The 24,511-nt window shown below is 40.8% G+C and overlaps 1 protein-coding gene across 1 annotated transcript in view; it reads left to right on the top strand.

Annotated features, from left to right (window-relative positions):
* large1 (LARGE xylosyl- and glucuronyltransferase 1) overlaps positions 1 to 24,511 on the top strand; it is a 115,197-nt gene that overhangs the window by 73,014 nt on the left and 17,672 nt on the right. The window contains exons 7-10 of the mRNA XM_084345901.1: positions 6,748 to 6,852; positions 9,871 to 9,983; positions 16,861 to 16,986; positions 18,996 to 19,151. Coding sequence (XP_084202027.1) covers positions 6,748 to 6,852; positions 9,871 to 9,983; positions 16,861 to 16,986; positions 18,996 to 19,151 — 500 coding nt within the window. The remainder of the gene's footprint in view (positions 1 to 6,747; positions 6,853 to 9,870; positions 9,984 to 16,860; positions 16,987 to 18,995; positions 19,152 to 24,511) is intronic.

The raw sequence follows: 24,511 nt of genomic DNA, 5'->3' as shown, positions 1-24,511 counted from the left end.
ATTAGGAACACTTAGGTGTATTGCAGTCTTCTAAGTGCATGAGATGTCATTTCTCTCTTTTTCATCAGTTCAACTTCATTTGACAGAAATGCTTTTGAGCTGATCACTTGGCGTTCAAGGACACCGGGACAGTGATGTTGACTTGCCTCGTTATGCTAACTCCTGCTAAAGTTATTTTCTCTGTTGGTTTTTCTAAGAAAAATTATGTGGCCAGATCAGAAAAGCATGTCACAGCCCACCGTAGTGGTCTTTCACAATAAAACCCATCAAATCTACTATCACTTATTAATTTACAGTATGTCACTCCTGTTTCAGATATCAGTGTGTTCTATCTTGGGAATTATAGAAATTCATAGCTGTCATATAGTACAATTTATTTTCCTATGCAATGATTCTGCATTAGACATTTGTGTTCAGTGTGCAGCATCCAGAGCCACTGCAGGATGTAGTGTAGACATTTCAGCCCAGTGTCCCTGTGTTGTCTTCTAAAACAGTGCTCAATTAACATCCAACGGCCAAGTTCAGGGCAAATGCATGAAATAGTGTGTCCTTTAAGTAGAATGTTTAATATAAATTTTCCTGTCTGGTGGCCGTACACTTTAATGTTTAACCATTTCCCTCCCTGATTTTTATAATTCTAATGGTGCTTCGGCAACACATATAAAAATGTAATGCCAATAAAGCCTATCGAATTGAAAATTGAATTGAAATGATTCGGTTTGTCTCTAGGACAAATGTCACAGTAGACATGTCTGACCCATTTTCGCTCCTTGGGATTTCCTGGCACTGAAACGAGGGTGCCTTACTCAGAGAAAGCAAGCAGGTCAAAACAACCTATAGTTATGTTTGTTTAGCGGCTGTATGTGGTATTACAACTGGTGGGATGGTGTAATGTTTTAACAGGCAGAGGACTTTCATTCAGGAGACCGCTGTTTGTGGCCAATGTAAAGCAACCACTGAGTCATTTTAACATTGTAAAGTAGTGAAGTAACATCCCTTACGTAGTGTGAGTTACGTAGGTAACATAGTTATGTTTGTAACAGCAGTGACAGAAGTAACATAGTGAATGGACCTGAAACCATGATGTTTATTTCTAAATCTAACCAAGTCTGCCTAAACCTGAGCAACTAACCAATGTAACCAAAGTGCTGCAGAATAATGAAGGTCTACTACGTTTGCTGCTGTATATGCTGCAGTGGCTGTGTTGTTATGGAAACAGTGATGTATGTCTTTTTGGGAAATTTAGAGAATTTAACTCTTCAGTTGTTTGGGTATTAGGATGTGTTGCAACCAATTATACAAGTCATCAGAAAGTCCTGTAGGTTAAGGACTTGAAAAACTTGCTTGCTTGGCGAAAGTAACGTACAAACAACCCATCATCCAACTTGTTCTGTAGAAGCCAGTGTTATATCAGTCCGTCCGATAAAATTAAGTGTTTGATGTTATGAATACATAACTGTCAGTTCTACTTTTTCAAGCGTAATTTCAAAGAAAAACTATCATCGTATATTTGGCTTAATATCACATTATGTAAAATAACATGAAATTGGAAAAAGCACTCATTACAGTGCATACCTCCACAGTTCCCTTTTGTACTCACTCATATATACCAACCACCTAAATACACCTGATTTTTTCATCAAGATCCACGCATACACCAAAAGTTAATGGGGTCTAACCTGGGCCGAGACCTATCCTCCATCCAAGTTTTGTGGTAATCCGTTCAGTAGTATTTGTGTAATCCTGCTGACAAACCAACCAACAAACTGACACAGGTGAAAACATAACCTTACTGCAATACAGACAGAAAGTCATCACGTGTTACACAAACTTTAATTTGCATTCTTAGTTTTTAATTACAGTTTATTTGGAATCATGATTTTGGACAATGTAATTTTGTTAAACAATAACACAATATCATCACACTATCACCCTAAAATGACTGTATGTTGGCAATGGTCAAAACAAGCTCCACATGAACACGTTGTTATATAATCACTACTAAATTTCTCAGTAGCCATTTGTTGAACATATCACCTGATGAGGTTGTTAATCAGTGCTCCATTGTGGTGCAGATAATGTGTTGTGAAAAGTATATGTTGGGCCCGCTGACCTTAGCATTCATCTGTACTTGTATCAGCACCACTGACTCAGCAGTAAAAACCCACTGATCTCCTGGTACCTCTCCACAGCTAATTTAAGAACTCATTCTTCCCTCAGCCGCCTGCATGCTGGAAAAAAGATTGTGGATGGCCTGAGGTTTGCAGTGTGTAGACTTTGCTATGTGGGACATGCATATAGTACATACTTTTATGTCCAACTCTGTAATACATATTTACCAGACTGTAATCGCTAAATAGCAGGTATTGGCTTTAATCCTTCAGGGGCTCACAGGCCAGATAGCCGCTCAGCTAATTACAAGATCAATAGCAACTAAACAGTGTAATTTGAATTAATTTGTTTTGAAGCTTAAAAGCGCTGATGCAGTGGCTATGCTGACAGCTTTGTTTGAATATAGAGAGCAGTGTGAAGAAGCAGCTTGTTTTGATGGGATATGTTCTTTTACATACTATTCTAAACCAGAGCCATTCATTTTATTCCCTCTCCTTGGAAACAGAGTAAAGCTGTATTGATTTTGTTCTCTTTTTCTTGCCTGTCATGGCTTTCTGACTTAGAAAGTCAATATTTGACTGTTTTTGAGAAAGCCAATGGTTGGGGCTTCACAGTCACTTTTTGTCATTGTGGATGTTTGAATTTAACATAAACAATCATAAACAATGATATTGATGAGAAAGAAGAACTGTTTAATGCTTTGTTTTGGTTTAAAACTCTGTTCAATGTATTCAATTATTATTTTCATTATATTATTATTATATGAAATGACTGTGTGAAATGTGTTGCTTATGGTGACAAATCCACAGAAAATTATCACCAACTCCATAGTTCCACTCAGCTCTTTGGAGCATTTTGGCCTCTTTTAGCTCGTTGTTTTGACTCCACTCTCACAAACAGAATTTTCAGCAGCAGCTGGAGGCTGATTTCAGTGAATAAAAAAGTAAACAGCAGACTAAGAAGGTTACAATATACCAATAGGCTGGTGAATATAGTGAATCACTTAGCAGCTAAAGAGAGATCTTTTTCCCAGGAGGCTGATGATGCTCTCGGTCTGATGGATGTGTAAATTAACAGCCACTTTATGAGGCGATCAAATGTCAGACAATGTGTTTTCAGCCAGTTTGCTGCCCCCAAGTGGCCCTAAATATCATTAAATGCAGCTTTAAAGAGCTGAAATTAACTTAATTTGTATCCCACACTTAAAAACAAAATACAAAATGTAACATTTGATAGTCAATCATGTCATTGCTTTTGTGGGTAGTGACCTGGGTTCTCTGGGGAGAACTCTAACACAGCAGCTCATAAGTGTCCCCACATACATCTTAGCACCTCTAACCCTGAGCAACTCCACAAAAGGAGAGAGATCAGCCCCTCCCCAGGAGTTCAGTTCCAGACCCAGTGCTGTGTGTGGAGATGAGCCCACATATGCAGTATATAGTTGGTGCTGCATCTGATGAATGGCATCACGTCTATGCAACAAACCAAACCATTTCAAGATGTAACTTACAAATGTCCAGAACCCAATGAAAAGCAGACTCAACAGGTATCACACAGATAGAAACTCTTGAAGTCAACACAATACAAATATCTATAGATGAAGTATAACTACTGAGGTGATATTACATTCAGTGAAAATTACTAGAGCTACATTAATACTATACAGAACTACATCAGTAATATACAGAGCAACATAAATACTACACAGAACTACATTAGTACTACACAGAACTACATTAATACTACACAGAACTGCATCAGTGCTGCACAGAACTACATTAGTACTACGCAGAGCTACATTAATACTACGCAGAGCTACATTAATACTACGCAGAACTACGTTAATACTACACAGAAGTACATGAATACTACACATAACTATAATAATACTACACAGAGCTACATTAATACTACACAGAACTACATTAATACTACACAGAGCTACATTAATACTACAAAGAGCTACATTAATACTACACAGAACTACATTAATACTACACAGAGCTACATTAATACTACACAGAGCTACATTAATACTACTCAGCATGGAATGACCCATATCTGAAGTTCATGGCCCAGTTTAAACAGGATAAAAAAATTGCTTGTCTCTTTTTTCTGAAATAAAGTCCAATGGTGGTCCACTGGAAGGGGAGGGACTTCCCCTCTCTATGGTGGCTTGCCTGAATCAACAGAATTAACAGGCACTTTTTTGATGAACCCAAACCAAAGTAGAGTCACGTGAAGTCTGTGCAGAAGTAGCAGTGTTTTGTTTCTGGGCTCTAATTGTCTCGCTCAGTCATCACCTTGATGGCACATCTGTGTTCTTTGTTTTGCAGCCTTTCTAAAGGGGGCTGTCTGCTCTCTGCTGCCTGCTCCAATAAGCACTCATTAATCTTCCTTACAGCCTTCATTAAAACTGCCACCGCTATGACCATGCCCACTCTCCATGCTCCTATCTCCTCCCTAATGCCTATCTCCTCGACCTTTATCTCTGCCCAGCTTGCCTTTCATAATCTCTTGCCCTGAAGCCCACGTACATCCCTTCCCCTCTCGTCACTTCATCTCCAGGATCTCTCCTCTTAATTCTATTCCACCTCCTCTTCTGTCCTCTTTATACCTTTTGTCTAGTGGCTCAAAAACTTTAAATTCATATGAGCTGGGGTATTGAATTCAATTTGCACCTTCTCTCACGGCAGCGGTGTGCCATTCTTGAGGTGGCAGTTAGAGTTCTTTCTCAGTTTGTCGTTGACTCAGACATAAAAGAACACTTTATGAAGGGATTATGTTTCTGCCTGCTCTGTGTGAACCAGTTGGCCTCAAAGTGTCTGCTGCTGATCCCGTCCGACCTCAATTTCAGTCTGCACACAATCCCAACCATATGGAATCAAACCAGCCAGTTAGCTAGAGATCAAGACTCCTTATCTCCTTGTCTCGAGATAAAACCAACAGGATTCCCTTAGAATTAGAAATGTATTGAGGAATTTTCTTAAAATTTTGCACAAAGGTCCACTTAAATTCAAGGATGACCTGGTTAGAATCTGGTGGTCATAGGTCAAGGTCACTGTGACCTCACAAAACACATTTTTGGTCATTATTCTACAACATGATAATTCTGACTAAATTTCATACCCATGTCCAACAGGATAAAATGATGAAGTTAAGTTATCCAAAAGGTCAAAAGTCAAATTCACTGTGACAAAATATTCTGCAAAAACATTATTCAATGCCATAGCTCAGGAAAAGCAACTTGACTGGTGCGTGGAGGCATACAGCCGTGAAGCAGTAATCCCAGTTATAGAGCAGTATATCAGAAAATCTTGTTAGTGCTGTTTGTATTGTCTCTACAGCAGTTTGTTGTTATTTATTGGGCGGCATATGCTGATACTGATATGTCTGTGATAAACTTATATCAGCCAATATATCAGTCAGCTCTCGAAAATATTGGTGTGATGACATGTGTTTTCTGTCTTAATGGAATTTGTGCTGTTGAAATGTACATTATGCTGAATTTATCACATAAGCCAGTGTAGCAAACCTTGATTGTTTTGGTTTTTTCGCTCAACCTTAAATAATACTTTTTTTCTTTATGCGTATACGCCGTCCACATCTCCAGTTATTTGCGACTTTATGACTTGTGTGAATATAGGCTTTTATTTGAGAATTTATGGTGTATTTATTTTCCTGGTAACATTACATTACGCTCATTGTCCACACTGAATCTTTTAAATATGCATTTTGTTAATGTAAACAAACCACATAGCTATCAGCTGTACACTGAAGATCAGATTGGAGACTTAACCACTCAAGTAAAGAAAGGTAACTTCTTATGCTTGTACTTTTAAGACAGAAAACACACATTTTGTGCTGTGATGTTTAGATGTTTCTCTACTGGAAATGACACAATATCAGCCAACAAGTAGAGATGGTGTGTTTTCTTCAGCTCTCTGGTGATCTTCCTCCAGCCTGCTGCCACATTTGGTTTTTGTAGTAAAAGAAGACAGTACTGTATAGACTCCTTATTTCAGCTCAATGAATCTGCCTTTCCTCGTTCATGTCACACTTTCAATGCAAGTGACAGGATGAAGATAGTAACAGGGCGCTAGGCTTAAAATGACGTGCTGCATTGCGCTGTATTGCTCGCAGCCAGTTAAGGCACTGATTTAAGGATCTGATTTTGTCGCTGACGCGTCACATGCATGTGGTGTCAAGGCTTGACATAACTCTTAAATAAAATGAACCTGGATAGACCATCTCGTTCTTTTTCTGGTAGTTGAATGTGTTTGAAAGTATTTAGGACAAAAAAAAAGAAAATCACCAGCCAGTGTGAGAGCAGAATGGCCCAGTTAATTGCAATAACTTACATTGTTTCATTATAAAATAACTCTGTGATGCCTTGAACATTACAGACTAAATATATGCAACATTGAAAGAAAATTCAAATGTTGTTTTCTTAAAACGACCACAGTACCCCCAGGACACATACATACATAACTAAAAAAACAATAAATACAAGGAAGTGGATAATGAAATAAACTCTACAGTCAATTATGGTTAAATAAATGAAAGCTGTAGAGAAAATAAGTTGATGTAGTGAATATGAAAAAGCAGTAACAGTATTGTGTTTGCTGTGTTCAGGTCAGCAGGTTCTGGGTCTGGTGGAGAACCAGAGCGACTGGTACCTAGGCAACCTGTGGAAGAACCATCGACCCTGGCCGGCTCTGGGCAGAGGCTTCAACACTGGTGAGTACAGGGGGACGTCATGTTAGCATGTTAGCATGGTGAGGCTGTATTTAAAACAGTGTCCCAGCTGCATACCACACTTTCATTTTAGACTTTGATTCTGTATGTATATTAAAAAATAATATGTAAATTCATAATCAAAGAAAGCCTGTATGCATGCTGAACACCTGGGTGCTGTTTAGGGACACTCCTTTAGGGAAACTTAACCAGCTGGGAGACGGCTCCAGAAAGATCTGAGGAAACTTCCAGTGTTTTCAAGATGTGGTTGCATTACATTCGCCTCTTTCCCAGCTGCTGCAGTCATTTTACTGCCATCGTAGTTGTCGTACGGAGCAGCTTTTTCTTTAGAGTTCACCTGCGAATATATACAGATGCTGATGTTAATTGACAATTGACATGTAATTCATATTTAAGGATAATTTAAATGTATACAGTAAAACTTATTTTCTTGTTTGTTTCTGTTCCCGAAGCAAGTTTTCCTTCTGCAAATTCATTCAGGCCGAATTTTAATGCACCTAAGCGCCATGTGTGGAAACCAGGTGTAATGGTTTATCTATCCACCAGGCGGAGCAGTGATGATTTCAGCTGAAGCATTACTTCAGCTGAAATCATCATTGAAGCAGAATATTTCGTTAGGTAAAAACATGTTGTGGATTTTGGAAATTATTAAATTGATCTTTTTTCAATATATTTTGACTACTACCACAAGTATTTCAGGGATCATTTCATTCGTCAACACTACACCTGCCATTCTATTGGCTGGGGAATGTTGACGGGGTTATTGCACAAAAGTCGTGCAATAATTTTTCGAGTTTGAGTTTTCATACTGCAGAGGCTCTATCTTTAATATTTGAGGCCATTTTGGGAAATGTTGCAAATCAAGGAGTAGAACTGACCATTGTTTGGTTGCTGTATCAATCGTCAATTTCTCAATTGATTTTTCAGAAATTGTACTATATTCCAATAAATATAGCTTGCTATAAAATTACATATATACATTACAGTACAATATGGAAAGTTTTATCCATATTGGCAACTTCTTATGTGATCTAGCCAGAATTTTATTTTAAAATGGTTTCAGCTAGTTTTAGCTGGGAGATGTAAAAGTTTGCATGTGAATAAAAGAAACTTACAAAATATCAAGAAAGTAACTATTTTTACATCAGTTTTCCTTACGTAACAGAAAAACACAACCATACATGTCTGACTTCAAGTTTCTCTTTTGTACTGACCTTAGACAAGCTTAATTGACTCATTAACTCATTGTTAAACATACTTTGTTTAAACTCAACATGAACAAAGTAAAACTCACCAAAGATGTGAAAATATGCTGGCTCTACACAGTTTGTACCGGCTGCTGATGCTTGACTCTCTCTCGCCCGCCACGTCCTGAAGTCATACGTCCGAGTAATAGGTGATTTCCGGCTGTAAATCACCTCTGTATTGTATCTCCTGTCTTCAAACTGCCCTCTGTCAATCTCAGAGGCTGTGTTTAGTCCCAATCTGCTGACCAGCGTTGTTCACTGAGAGACTGCTGAGCCTGATCAAGCTGAGCTCAGTTGCTCGCGGTGACTCCCCCCCGTCATCTAAGGTCGTGGTGTAGGCCGACTTCTGTCAGCTAATAGAGCTACTTAGCTCCACAGCTAACTGAGCTCCCTGCTAACAGCTGCTTGTCATTACAGCCAAAGACAGCTGCAGCAGAGAGTGTGGTGAGCAGCAGGTGACAGTTAAGTTGCACCCCAGTTTTGGAGCTACGTTCTAATGCTGGCCATTTCTTGCAAATTACACCTTTTAAACAATCTGAGGTATTTTTAATTTATGATTTGCAATAGGAAAACATTTGATAACTGTCCAAATATTTTATTTTTCTTCTGAAAATGTCTCCAGTATTTTAAAGCCAGCGGAAAACCAGAGTAAGGAGTGAGCAGCGGAAAGGCAGTCTCTCTCCTTGAAGAATCAAATGCATTTGCACAGTCACTGATGCAATATGCAGGCATTCACTAGGTTCATTTAAGATGTATGGAAAATATTTTCAAAAAGGTGTGGGGTATGATTTCACAGAGCCTCGGAGCAGCTGATAGTGGAATTGATTGGATTCCATTACACCTGCTTATTTTTTCCCCTGCCTATATTTTTCTCCCTTATCAAATCCATAAGGTCTTTTCCTTCAGGAGACTTATAGCTCTCTCTGTTCTGTTTGGAGCAGCAGGATAATCGTTCTATTGACTATAACCTAAAACAAACAGCACGAGCCACTGCAGCAGCTCTGTGAATTTCACAGCAACACGTTTCAGTTGGAGCGGTGTAAAAGTCACCTGGACACGTCTGTGTTGTAAAGGTTCGGTGTTCTGCTCTTAAACTCCCTGTCTGCGTGACTGAACACCAGATGTCAGGAATAGAAAGGCATGTGTTGCATTTATACTGAAGGGCAATTTGACACAAAACCTCCAGTTCAGCTGGCTGTTCGGCTTTGTGGCCGTGGCAACAGATGGAGCACAGCGGGGTGTGAAAGATTGTTTGTTTGCTCCTATCTGGAAAAGAAAATATTCACCAGCCTCTCCCTCTGAAAATTGGCATTTATTTGCAGCACCCAGGAAGATTTCTCTTATTAGCCAGGGAACTGAGAAGAAGTTGTTGTTGTTTTTGATTTTTCATGGAGAAAGTAAGCAGAGAAAAGAAGCACACAGGCTTCTCAGAATGATTTGTGTTTCCAGGAGGATTTTAATATGTTTTTCCATCCAGCGCTGGCCTGTCCTTCAGCTTAAAGTCTACGGCTTTATCTCAGAAAACACAAGGCTGGGATTCAGAACCTCATGATGGGACTTTATCACCTTTTCCAGGCAGCTAGATACTAATCTCTCTGTTTCTAAAGCTACTATCTCTCTCCCTCTCCCTCTCCCTCTCCCTCTGCGTGTGTGTGTGTGTGTGTGTGTGTGTGTGTGTGTGTGTGTGTGTGTGTGTGTGTGTGTGTGTGTGTGTGTGTGTGTGTGTGTGTGTGTGTGCGTGCGTGCTCTTCAGGAGTGATTTTGCTTCTCCTGGATCGTCTACGGAAGCTAAGATGGGAGCAAATGTGGAGGTTGACTGCAGAGAGGGAACTAATGAGCATGCTGTCCACCTCCCTGGCAGACCAGGTAACACACACACACACACACACACACACACCTTCCCACCTTAGACATCCCATCTCGCCACCAGTTGGTAGAATTTGCAGTTTCACGCGGGCAAATCACAAATACATTTTAGACTAGACTAGTAATATCAACTGTGCAGCCCTTCTGCTTTCTGTCACTGCTAGCTGAAATGTTGTTGTTAAACTAAGCTACAGCAAAGGATTCTGTATGCTTCAAACAGGCTACTTGGTAGAATATATCATCCATTTACATCGAAAGGCGCCCTCTGTTCCACATGACACTACCTCCCTGATCTCTTTTGAATACATCTGATGTTGTCGAACTCATTGTGTTGCACTTGCTTGTATACATGAAATCTTGACAGAGGTAGTTGCATGAAGAATAGTAAAGAGACCATTTCAAACCTACATACTTTCTCACCTCCACACATCTGAACAATCACTGTATGAAAGTGAGTATGCTAGCTAATTGTCAGAAGGTCCCCCCATCTGAAAGGTGTGGGCATCTTAAAGCATATGATGTGTACTTTACTGACTTTCAGTCCATTCTCACTTCAGTTTGTTGTTGAAGGGACCCCTTTAGCAACACTTCTTGAGGAGCCCCTCTAGTGCAGTAGCATAAAAAGGGAAAAAAGTCCAGGTAGGGAGGTCAGGTTAGTTGACACATCCTGTTTGTGATCAAGAGTCAAGAGTGATTTGTTTTTAGCTTATGTTACGTAAGTAAGTTACCATACATAAATGACATAACTTATTAAACATAAGTGACATGACGTATGTAGAATGTTACATGAGTGGCGTACACTTACATCACCTAAGTTATGAGGCTGAACTAGTTATTTTAACCCAAAGTATGATCTTTTACTAAACCTAACCAAGCACTGTATGTGCCTACACCTAACCAAACTGTGACTGTTTAATGATAATAACAGCTCAAAAGTCATAATAAGTCATAATGTGTGAACTGTTGGTCTGCAAGCTTTATTCTAATGGGACATTGCATTTTACATATTAATACTTGTTGGACTCCCCTTTGGGAATTGTGTCCCCTGCATTAGAATAGGATATATAAATGACATATAAAGGATTAGGAGCAGGGGGCAGCCAGTGTGCAGCCCGGGGACCATCCAGCTCTGAGCCAGCCCCTGATCCTGTGGCCTGTCAGGCAGTTTTCTGTTATGTCGTTGCTGATCAGCGTCATTGTATACAAAATGAAAGATATAGAGGTTGTCCTTTTCAGTCTGTCTCTATTAAAGCGGACAAACCTGTCGTATACAACTACCTTTTGAATCTCCAGGTAATCCATTTCTGACATCTATCACTTTTTTTTGTTAATGTTCTGGTATTCTGCCCAGTCTGATGATACTGTAAACTAATAACATGGCTCCGGGGGAAACTGACCCGCTATCTCCATTTTGATAGCAGGACTTATCACACAACCTTTTACTCCGAGTTGAGAGAGGTAGAAAACAGGTCGGTTTTAGTCCCACCTCCTACTTGACTTATTCTGTTTACAAGATTCTGTATTAAAGTGTAGGTCAGCTCAATTTATTTAAATCACTAAGCCTGCTCATGGCAGTCTTTTGAGCAGACAGACCAATAAACCAAACTTAATTCTTTTTTTATGGTAGGGCCATATTTTTAACAGTAAAAAGTTAAGTATGTGTGCAATTTACAAAGTAACATCGTTTACTAACCTGTGATGAAGCGTCTGACACAGACAGACACGTATAACCCGGGTGAGTAACCTTTAAACAATGATGTGTTTAAACCTCACACCGTCCTTGCTTGTAAATGACCGAGTCTTTCTAGGATGCCCATTTCATACCCAATCATGATACTGTCGCCTGCTACCAATGAGCCAATTCACCAACGTGTTGTATTACCAAACAGTGCTAATTTATTTGAATTTAACAACACACAATTTATTGTTAACACACAATTTCAGTGATAAAATAACATTTATGATGATGTTTTATGAATCCTGTCTAAATAATCATTTATATCTCTGAGGGAATCTGTCAGCTGTCGTTGATTGACAGCTGTTGCGTCACAGTGCCCGTCACACACAGTAGGCCGGCCTCCAGGTTGAAGCAAAAACAGTCGGTTCATGTGTAATACCTGCTGTCTTTTTATCAACATAAATCAACCAAGTGTTCATTTCACAGACTAGTGTTTACTCGCATTTTCCTGACACATGACTGTGTTTGCTGTGACGTTACTGTGAGAGACTTGTTAGGTTGCAGGACAGTTTTTTTTCCTCCTGCGAGGTTGATTATCTTGAATCCATGTTTACCATTGCCTGCTTTAGTGTTGACATCTACCCAATGCTTATTATTAAAATAGTTGAGCTGACATATTCAGGTAACCATAAAGTTCCTCGTTTATATGCTTAACGCTTTACTCATGTGTGTGAATTGGTCTGGATATGAAGCGTCAGTAGTTAGAAATACTTTACTGACAAGTGCGTGACAGCACAACATGATGCGTCCTCTCTTTTATGCTTATATGCTCCTCTCCTCTCCTCCTCTCCTCCTCTCCTCTCCTCTCCTCTCCTCTCCTCTCCTCTTCTCTCCTCCTCTCCTCTCCTCTCCTCTCCTCTCCTCTCTCCTCCTCTCCTCTCCTCTCCTCCTCTCCTCTCCTCTCCTCTCCTCTTCTCTCCTCCTCTCCTCTCCTCTCCTCCTCTCCTCTCCTCTCCTCTTCTCTCCTCCTCTCCTCTCCTCTCCTCCTCTCCTCTCCTCTCTCCTCCTCTCCTCTCCTCTCCTCTCCTCTCCTCTCCTCTTCTCTCCTCCTCTCCTCTCCTCTCCTCTCCTCTCCTCTCTCCTCCTCTCCTCTCCTCTCCTCTCCTCTCCTCTCCTCTTCTCTCCTCCTCTCCTCTCCTCCTCTCCTCTCTCCTCCTCTCCTCTCCTCTCCTCTCCTCTCCTCTCCTCTTCTCTCCTCCTCTCCTCTCCTCTCCTCTCCTCTCCTCTCCTCTCCTCTCTCCTCCTCTCCTCTCCTCTCCTCCTCTCCTCTCCTCTCCTCTCCTCTTCTCTCCTCCTCTCCTCTCCTCTCCTCCTCTCCTCTCCTCTCCTCTTCTCTCCTCCTCTCCTCTCCTCTCCTCCTCTCCTCTCCTCTCTCCTCCTCTCCTCTCCTCTCCTCTCTCCTCCTCTCCTCTCCTCTCCTCTCCTCTCCTCTCTCCTCCTCTCCTCTCCTCTCCTCTCCTCTCCTCTCCTCTCCTCTCCTCTTCTCGCCTCCTCTCCTCTCCTCTCCTCAAACAAAAAATGTAATTTAGCAGCGGTGGTGTGCTAAAGTTGCATTTCTAGTAGCCTATTGATAGAACAAGGAAAATAAAATGCAATGCATAGGTTTGCTGTCAGATATGGCCCCTTCTTTATGTATCCTGAAGGTCAAAAACAGGTGTTATCTTAAGCCATGTAGTGTTCTATATCTGCCATTGTCAGGGCAGACACTGAGACCTTGGCAAAGGGTCTTTCCATTATCTTGGAGCTATTCAGAGCTCATCTAGATGAGAGGTGCGTTTATGAGATTTTAATTAAACCTTCATTAAGTAAAGTCCCGCAAGGTATGCAGTTTGGAAAATGAATGGGGCTTTGGAAATCGTTTGAACATTCCATCTGCCGTCTGCTGTATGAGCTCCAATCGACTGTCAGCCCTTTTTATCGCAGCATTCATTATGTGGCTATGGAGTTTTTATGTGGCCCATTAGAATCCAGAGTCTGTCACTGAGACTCTTGTCTTGTGAACCCACAACCATCTCAAAGTCAAGATAGTCTCTCAGGCCAGAGTACATTTCCTCAAAGCAGTTTGATAGTGTTCAGCTCTATATATAATTAAATAACATTAAAAAAAATTTAAATTCTAGTAAAGATCCCAAAGTTCAGAAAGATAACAAATCTGTCAGGAGTTTTGGGAAATGTGTCTAATTGTAAAGCAAAAGGAAAACTGAATGTTGTTGTACTAAAAAATATAAAATGAATAATAAGGCCTGTCAAATTATTAATGTGTCTTAAAATTGAGAAAAAAATTTAAATAATGCATCATCATTATGTGTAAAATGGAATGTACTGAAACAACAAAAGTGCATCTAATTTCATTAGTTTCTCTATCTAAACCTTCAGTCAGTGAAGGATTAGCCCTTCCCATCTCCTTCAACACAGACTTTTCTGCTCATTTATATTCTATTTTATCTAAGTTTTCCTTCACTGCCAACATCGCTGCGACAACCCACTTCTGCAGATTCATTCTCCACAACATCAGGGTGACACGTCAATCTTTCAAACTAGGCACCACAGGTTCTGGTGCGTCTTGCACCTAGACTGCAGCAGGTGTGCCTGCGTTTGCTATCTGACCTCTGCAGGTGACCCAGAATGCAACAGCCTTGCTGGTCTTCCACCTACTCAAGTTCTCCCACAACATGGTCAACCTATACACCCACTATACTCTTCTACCACCAATTGGTGGAGCGAGCACCCTATTGACATAATTACCCCCTGTTCAGACTAATGTAATGTGCTATATGGGTTAAAGGTGGACAGCAATGTCTTAACTTGTCTCGGCACAATTTGAGGGGTACCAATTCCCATATTTCTTTTCATGGATATTGATCCAGCACGCCAACGTGAAGGCCATTCCGATTCTCTTATTTCTGCTCTGAGGAGCTTGGAGTGCAGAGGGAGACAGAAGGCAAGAGACCACTTCTCATTAAAGTCTTTTACTGGACTGTCACCTTAATTTACTGGAAATCAGTTTGTTTAATTGGATGCTGCAGTTGATCAGACTGATCAGGTACCACATCAAATTACAGTTTCATACCAAAGTTGACGAAACGAAAGAGAAGAATGAAGGAACCAACCCAAGATTTAAACGTTTTAGATGTTCTTTGTTTTCAGACTTGCCATCTAGTAAAAAAATGTGGATTGCTGTTGATGCAGGGGTAGGTCTGACTGACAGAAGAACCATAAACAACTTACATCAGTTATAAGAAAGAATTTCACTTCATGTTATTTCCCCTTTAATCTATATAGTGGACAGTATTATAGAGCGAGGAGGAGAGTCTGTCGTTATACAGCCGTAAACATTTCTACAAAAACATTCTAATCTTAACCTGGATTATGAAATAATGAATGCACAAAAAGAATACCAAGAAATATAAGCACAAACAATTATTACATTACCTGTTGCTACTAGTAAAAATGGTTAATGTGGATTCAGTGTCATTACATTGACACACTGTGGGTCACCTGATCCGTACACAGTATAATTACAGAATAATGCAGGTTTTCAAAAAATGTGCAAATGTTTGGAAGTGAGAAACATAGAGGAGCAGTGGCAACAGTGCGCCCTTATGTCATGTGTGCATGTCATCTATAGTTGCTACAAAGCTGTTAAAGCTGACTGAAGGCTGATCCAGCTGTGATCCAGCTGTGCCACCGTCACAGACATGGCGACGTCTGTTGCTCCAGATTGAGATCAGAGGAAAGGACATCTCATTTCTCTACAACACGTGTTTCTTCCATTCATCTGTCCCCACATCTTTTTTTCCTGCATCTCTCCTCGCATCTTCAGTTGGAGAGAATAAAACATAAAGGAATGACACAACTGAGGGATGCAATTAAGGGAATTGGGATGTACCCAAAATATCCACTGTTGCTCACCTGGTGTGTTTGCATCAGTGAAGACAGACACTCCAGTCTCCTACACATGCCATTCTCTAAAACAGCTAAAAGTCTTGCGATATGCATTGCCGTTGCGTGGCGCTATCAGATAACAGTTATTAGCTATGATAGAAAATACATTCATCATCATCTGAGAAGAAAGTGAAGGTTTTAGATTAAGAGCAGCAGACTTTGAAACAATCACCTCCAAACTGTCAACCATCCAACCTGGAATGCCCCAAGGAGGAGAGGAAGAGAGTTGAGATAAGAGCCATGCTAATCCATCTTGGATTTAAGGCTGCTCCTGGCTAATGTCTGGTTGCAGGAAAATTAAATGGATGGATGTGACTGAGCAATGTGAAATCAGAGACTGTGGTGCTGACAGAGACCTGTCTCCACCACACCATCCTGGATCAAGCTGTTACAGTGGACAGGTGGACCCTGTTCCGAGCTGACAGAGCGCAGCCTGAGGAGAAGTGGACTCTGTGGTTACATCACTGATGCTTGGTGCTCAAACCCAGTCAAAGTTGATGGACAGTGATCAGTGCCAGCCCTGACCAAGATCAATTTCACAACCAATTTTCATACACTCACACAGAAACTGCATGTATGTATTCAATATTTTAAAAGTGCATCTGAAGAGAAGAGAAGTAAATGTGACCACTGGATGTTCTTTCCTTCTTTTCCTTCCCTGGGCGCCGGAAGGTTTCAATCTTTTGGACATTGTGGCTCGCTACACTACCAATAAACATCTCTCTTGGGTCACGGTCCGGTCTTATTCAGGCAGCTCGCCTCTCGACAACCCCCCCCCCATTATCTTTTTTTCTTTATTGTCCTCCGTTTGCAGCGCCCCCCGTGGATGACGGCGCCCTTAGCATTCGCCCATACAGCCTATGCCAAGGGCCGGCTCTGTCAGTGATTACCTTATCATCACCATCTTGTTGTTGCTGTTTACATTCACCCAGATGCAAATGTAAAAAATGCATTGTTTTACTGTGCTTGTTAATCTGGTGTTTACTTTAAGATCGATGCAATCAGGAGGGCAAGATTTAATACAGCTGTGTGTGGTCCTTGAATAAACAGGTGGCAGGGTCAGATAAGACTGCGTGGTGCTGGCCTTTAGATGATGAAACATAAGGCAAAGCATAAGGCTCATTGTGTGTGTGTGTGTGTGTGTGTGTGTGTGTGTGTGTGTGTGTGTGTGTGTGTGTGTGTGTGTGTGTGCAGGACATCTTCAACGCTGTGATCAAACAGAACCCGTTCCTGGTTCACCAGCTGCCCTGTTTCTGGAACGTCCAGCTGTCTGACCACACCCGCTCTGAGAAGTGCTACAAAGACGTGTCGGACCTGAAGGTGAGACCCTGCTGTCCCCACTGTGCCCACACTCACTTCACAGTTACTTCAGACACACAAGACGTGACCTGCATTCATCAGGAGACTCAGGTCAACTCCACGCTGGACGTGAAAGATATTTGATTTTACTTGATGCAGGCTAACAGCGTAACAGATTGTTAACCTTGAAATAGCATTGTCTTTTCTAGGTTGAAGGAGATGTGCAGTCCTTTCTAAGCCTATGACATATGTGTAGACATACAGAATGTAGAACTTCAAAAGATATTGTTGAGTAGGCTTTGTGTTCATTTACCAGATAACACAAATTTCTTATTTCAGCTGTTTTCCAACGAGGATTTGATTTGGTTTGGTCTTTTTACACCTCAAAGCTCCAAGACCAATAATGTGTGATAATGCCTGTAGGTGTTTTTTTAATGGCTTCATCAGTGTCTCATTTTGTATTATAGCTCCAAGCATACATCAGGATGCCTTTCAAATGAGTTGATATGAAAATATTAACAGCAAAGTGGTTATGTACGGATGATCCCTGATGCTGCAGACATGTCTGACAGTTAGAGCAGCCAAATGTTCTAAATTATTGTTGTAGACACATTCACATTTAATGCAGAAAAAGAATGATCCTAGAGGACAGTAAACACAAGATACAGCCCCAGATGTCTGTCAGTCAGTGGGAAGCTTATTATAAGAAGCAGAGCAGCAGTTATTTTCAGCAGTTTGTTTCAGCTCTCTTCAAGCTGAACCTGTGGTGGAGCGGCCTGTCGAACACTTCCTCCAACAAATTCTAAATGAAAGCTGACACAAACCATTTCTGCTATTAAGGGCTGCCTTTTGACAATCGTTTTACATAAAACGGTAGTCGCTAAACTTTATAAAGAAATTGTTTTGTCGTCTGATGAAAACTGCAGTTGAAACATTTCAAGGTTTCAAAACTGAGTCTATACAGCATGAAATGTGTTTTTGTGGGAGTAATGGCTGTGTACTGAAGTACTGAGAGAAGTTACAGTGGCAGCTGAGGTGTAAGTAGTCAGCGTTTTCCAACAACATTCAAAACCAGAGAAATCCACAAGTTTACTCAAGGTAATGCGTTTCATTTGGTTGTCTGTCGCTATAACTTCCGACAGTCTTTGTTTCTGCCTGATGATGTCAGATTTTCATCAGCAGTGGTGGTTGTTTAATTATGTGTTCACTACCAGTAAAAAAAAGTTTGCCTTGCATAACTAGCATGAGTTTGACCATGGGAACATTTTTGTTTATTTGTATTACTCACGCAAAAGTTTATTCACCACTTAATGCCAGATAATTTTGCATTAGTCGTAAGGTAGCAAGCAGCAGCATACACTATGATTGAGAACTAATCGATCTAATACTAATCGAGAAAAACCAAAAAAAATTATAATAATTTTAAATAATAAATGTGTGATTTTAGTACCCTCTAAGGTTAAAAGGTGACTGATTTGGTGTAAATAACAACTATATTAATACAGGGGTCTACCAAGCCCAGGGGGCCAGAGGTCTAGAGGGGCCAGGAGCCCCAAAACATTTGTGGTATGTGAGCAAGGATGGATTACTGAATGAGCCTACCGGCCCAAGAGGTCAAGGGGCCCTGAAGCCCAAGTCATTGCGTGAAGTAACTACCTCAATAAGTCAAAAAGCAAAAGGCTATGAATCTGAACGAATTTAGGTATTGCCCTTCTCCAGCTGGCCATCCCAAAAATGCACCAGAATACAGGAAATCATACATGATCATGAAGTAAGCATACGATCACTGATTTCTTACTTCTTACTTCTTACTGCAGGTGGTTGTAGAAATATTTCTAGAGGTAATTTGTAAGTGTAAATACTAAAATAAAATACGGGGTGCTTGATAAATACAACTTCTGGTTCGATAGTGTTTGAAATGCTTTCCTCTCAAGCGGAAAAAGACTTTTGGCTGTGCATTACCACAGAATGATCTGAGAATTCAAAAACAACAGGACACTGCTAACTTGTTCTAACTCTTCTCCTCTCAGGTGATCCACTGGAATTCTCCGAAGAAGCTGCGAGTGAAGAACAAGCATGTGGAGTTTTTTCGGAATCTCTATCTAACCTTTCTGGAGTACGATGGCAACCTGCTGCGGCGAGAACTGTTTGGCTGCCCCAGCGAGGCCGACCACAACAGTGAGAACGTAGGTGGAACTGCCTCTGTATTTCTAGTTGTGTCTTCTGAGTGCTTCAGATATGAAGGGGCATGGATAAGTAGTGTTTAGTTGACTGCAGCAGGTCAGAAGTCCTTTTACTCTCTGTTTACACCTTCCTGTTGGCTGGATATTTGACAATGTTCAGTTTCTGCAGTCAAAGCAGCACTTTTTTAGTTTGGGAATCATGGCAAAGAGTAAGCTTTATGCCCTTAAGGAAACAAAAAGAAACATTACATTGACTTCTAAATCAGTGAAATTTCTGTATACCAAAATAACCTCTACATGAGTTTGGCTGCTGGTAGCTAAACCAGTCAGCAGATTATGGGAAATGTTCAGCCTCATGAATCTCTCCAGCCTCCGTAACTACTGTATTTATACTAGGCCTCATAGATACAAAATGAAGATTGAATCTGTGATGTTTCCATTAACCCAGTTTACCAAAATAAAGATTTTGGTGTGTGTGAGTGGTTTGGCCATTCAGATGTTGAAGGTGTCCTGAGGAGAGAACTGTCATCAGTTCTTGTACAGTAAACTTGAAATGACATTTCTTCCAAACATGAGCCGACCCAGTCTAGCCATATCACCCTTGATGTATGAAGTATTGAATTGTTCCTGTATGCATTGCTGATTGGTATACGGTATATTATAGAACTGTACCATTGTCTTTATGGCAGAGCTCATAGGGAACTAAACTGTACAAAACAAGTGTAGTAATGAGTCCACACAGGAACACAGACCTCCTCTGTCAGCTGGAGCATGATGCTTCATTTCCATCTTGGTGGGAGGAACATGTTGAAGGGTGGAGTTACTGAGGTAAACTACAGACCCTGCTGATCCACTCTGTCCATCACAATCTGCCTGAGAGACTAAACACATGGTCAAACAGGGTACATTAAACAGTTACCTGATCTCTCTCAGGCAGGACCGCAGTGTCAAATCTACACTGAAATTCTAAAGCTACAGTATGGCTTTGACAACAGAGTAAACTTGTGTCTTACGGTAAATGGACTTGCATTTCTATAGAGCTTTTCAAATCTACTGCCCACTCCAAGCACTTTACAACACCTGTTACATTCACCCATTCACACACTGATGGCAGAGGCTACCATGCAAGGTGCCAACTGCTCATCAGGAGCAATTTGGGGTTCAGCATCTTGCACTTTCGACATGCAGCCGGGAATCGAACAACTGACCGTCCAATTACTGGACGACCTGCTTTACCTCCTGAACTACAGGCGTTGTCATTATCTGGTGAGACAGACATACCTAACGATGATTTTTTTTATCGATTAATCTATTGGTTATTTTTACAATTAATCTAACTTTTATATTTTTTATTACTCGATTAATATAAAACACTAATTTCCCAAAAATAACATTTTAAAACGTGTTGTTTATATTTCAATATTTTATTCAATCTTCAATCATCAACAAACATATGACAACGTATGCACTGACGGGCATTATTCCCCATCGGTGGGGACAAAAAGTAGGAGTAGTAACTAGTTACCAGCATGTTTGACCCTGTGACAGAGGCATCACCAGGGATCATAAACAGAGCAGAACGGGTCAGTAGCAGGGCATGTTATTTAGCATGGATAAATACTACAGAGGGGAACACAACAGACATTTCTCCGTGTAGTTTCACTTTCATTTCGGTTCGGTCTTGTCCCCAGTTAAAAACACAGTAATGATCTGCCTTACTGTTATTTTTAACCAGCATGCCAGTAGCATAACAACACAGCAGCTTTGTCTTTCAGCAAACTGAGCTGCTGTGGTTCCCATCACGTCACACACACGGCACATGGAGAGACACTCACATACCGCCCACACCAACTACCGGATCCAATGTGAATCCAGCTGCCCCGGGATGCTTCCGCTTCAAGTGCTCGAGCATGGCAGTAGTACTGCTTACACCCTCCTCATTGACAAATGTTACGTAAATCAACATATTTACATAATCGATTATGTCGATTACGTCTACGTGTCACACCAGCCCTAAACATATAGCTGAATCCAGACAGTATTTTTGACAAAAAAAGCCTATTACTGCTCTGTTGTGTCACCTTTAACAGTGATGCCTATTTTGATTGCTGATCAAATCTGAACCACAATCTTGTTCATTGTCTATCTCTCTTCTAAAAAGAAACATTAACTTTACCAGCTGGCTGCTACTTCACTGTTTTCTGTTACAATAGAGAGAGAGAGAGTGAGTTTAAACCTGAAACAGCTCAAGGTTTGACTTCATTAACACTTAAACTCAAAAGGAAGAGCTTAACATCAGTCCACCAATCAGAACAGAGGAACACTCTGATTGGAGGATCAGTGTAAAGCTTTAGTTTGCGTGTCCAGGAGGGAAACATGAGGAGAAAGCTTAAAACACTCTGAGTGAGAGGACAAGTAGCTGGACGAGTAGCTGCCTATTTTATTGTGGTAGAGTCAAAAATGAGCAAATTACAGTGATTTACAAAACTGCTTCTGTCTGCTGGCCTACAGAAATTTAGGCTCAAAATTAACATTGGCTCTTATGAGGGAGTTGACTGGAGTACTTGTCACTTGAGAGCCCATACAGCCAAAAGTTTAAGCCCAATCTTGAAATCAGCCCATCGGCTGAAAGACAAGAAGATTTCCTACATTTTACAGTTTTATTTGTGTATGAGAGATGAAAACAGTGGAATTTACAGAGCAAAAAGCAAAAAAAAAGCTGAAAATAGAAGAGTTCAGTGTGCACAGCATCATAGGTGCTCTCACTGACCTTAATGAGCGCAATACACACCCATTATAAAGTAGAAGAAGAGCTCAAAAGACCATAAAACTAAAACTGTCATCATTTAAAACTATAAAAGATTTGAAAAAGCTGAATATACGAAAACTAGTTTAAAGTCTTTTACTGCTTTCAAGTTGGAATAGTGTCTGTAGGTAAATCTATCAAGAAGCAGGAGAGGTTGAAAGTGGGGTGGGTTTGAAAAGGATTTGAAGATTTCTCCCCAAGAATGAATGGGCAAATTTTTTTTTTTTTTTTATTGAGCTGAACGTTTTGGTAGTTGAATGGTTTCTGTAGCCCAAAAGATGCAGAAGGAGTAGCGAGTCAAAAAACATATGGAAGAGGGAATGCTTGAAAATATTTTTTTCCTGTATCTGTCAGCCTGATGAAGACTGTTTGTCTGGCTACTGTTCTTTCAACTCCTTACAAGCTGTGCTGCTGAAAGAACAGCTGTTTCTGAGGACAACCTGGTCATTCACAACTGGTGTGGACTGAACAGCTGGATGCTTTGAAAGTGTATATGCACCTCTGGCATCTTGCATCTGGTGTAAAGTTAGGGTTGGTTTAAATATATCCACATTAAGGTGGATGTTAATACTCAGTCCTTTGTACAACTGAGAGGAAAACCATTAATGTTCTCTGAGGAGAGAGTGTCCGAAAGTGTGCAACATTATCCTCATTTATATAATCTATTGTGTCAAGACAGCAAAGACACAAAAAAATCACATGATCGAGAGAGAGAGAGAGAGAGATTGGGTAGGACGCAGCTGGGGGAAGGCTATGACAGCTGCCTTCCAGTGTGTCCACTCTAAACAGGTGGAAACACTTTGACTTTAGACTTTGTTGGACCACATGCTGTATGTTTGGTTTGTTTGAAGCTTACTCAGGTCTTGACATATCCTGCAGGTGTCCAGCATACTATATAGACTCTCTGTTAGTGTTTTAGCATTCAGGCCGTTGATGCTTCACATCTGCTGAAGGTCACCATGGTCATGAGTTTTTTTACAGGACTGGCCACTATGGGACCACTAAATGATTTCAGTGTCAGCTCTGTGGTCAGTTAATCACATTAAACTTTTCCATCATGGTGTGCCAGAGCCTTTTTTGCCAACACTCAATTCTAATGTGTCCTTAACTCAGGAAATAGTTTGCTCACTCAATTTTTCAGAGTTTGAGCAGCGATTTAAATCCCATTAAAGTGATGATTAGACTAATGAAGTCACTGAGGGATTGGCTTCAGCAGCACATTGCAGACTGGGCTCCTTTAGGGCCACAGGGCCACTGCAGCCCAGTCACTCAGTGCAGCTCCACTAATCACATAGTTCGAAGCCGAGCATCGGCACACACAAAGTCATGTGCTGACAGCCCCTTAGCCATGTCTTTGTGCTGTCCCTTAAAGCAAAATGGCTGTGTGGAGCTCATCTTCACTTTAATTACATAAACCTAAGGAGGCCGACATCCATTCGTACTTTGGGTGATGTCCGCTATGAACACATCAGTTTATAAAGTGCACACATCGTCCAGATGGCTTTGTGCTCAGCAAATCCTGCAAATCACTGTATCACGACATCTCATCAGAAGGTTGACAAGAGCTAATCAGGAAGAATTAATTTAAAACTGCATTTTATTTGCAGCTTGGTGCTATATTGACTTATGTAGGTTTAAAGAGCTGAATCTGTGGTAAGCAGTGCCACACAGAAAAGCCCTCAGAACGTAACCCATGCTGCTCCAGCATAACCACCCTAATGATTCAGTACACATGTTCTCTCCTAATGCACATTTACTTTTGACCTCTAGTGGCAATATGAGTCATGTATAATGTGTGATTCATGGGATGGATTGATTTGACAATGGAGTCCATGATGTGTTTGTCGTTTCCTACCAAAAGCTTCTTTTTTTACCATGAGGACAATTGTTCCTTATCTTAACCAAACTGCTTCTCTTTTAACCTTGATGATAAAAGTTCCCTAGGGGCCCTGGCACACTGATGTTGAGCAGACAGTGAGCATTTGTGGCCCTAGTTTCTGTGTATGTTTCCACTCCATTGGCACAAGGCAGCCCTTGTCAACGGCTTGTCAACTGGGCATGTAGAATTGGCGGCGGAGCCTTTAGATGAGAGGATTCCTTCTGACTGATTGTTCAGCTAAGCGAATCAGTGCTCAAGAAGATAACAGGCAAACGAGATGGAAAGCCCCTTGAACCTATTGCTGTACTGATGCTTTGGGTCAGTATTCGCCAGAATAGAAACAGGAACAGTATTCGACGACGTGGGAATGAGTCTCAACAATCAACTATCTTTCTCCAGAATTGCCCCTCCTACCTTTAAACTTCAGGTCTGTGGTTCCATACATGGTCCCACCTGACCACATGTCAAACTATCTTTAAGCAAGACACTGAAGGTAGCTCTTTGCCATCTGTGTCTGAATCTGTATGTGAACGGGTGAATGAGGGGCAAATTACAAAGTGATTAGAATAAAAGAAATGTATAAATGCACATTGGTATATACAAAGTCATTTTAGTTAGTTTTAGCTCTGTTTGATCATGGTGCAGAAGGACGTTTTCCAGACAAAAAGTTGCTGGAGT

This window comes from Pagrus pagrus (genome assembly GCF_965226575.1).
Source record: "Pagrus pagrus genome assembly, chromosome: 23".
NCBI lineage: Eukaryota > Metazoa > Chordata > Actinopteri > Spariformes > Sparidae > Pagrus > Pagrus pagrus.
This window is presented reverse-complemented; position numbering and strand designations above follow the sequence as displayed.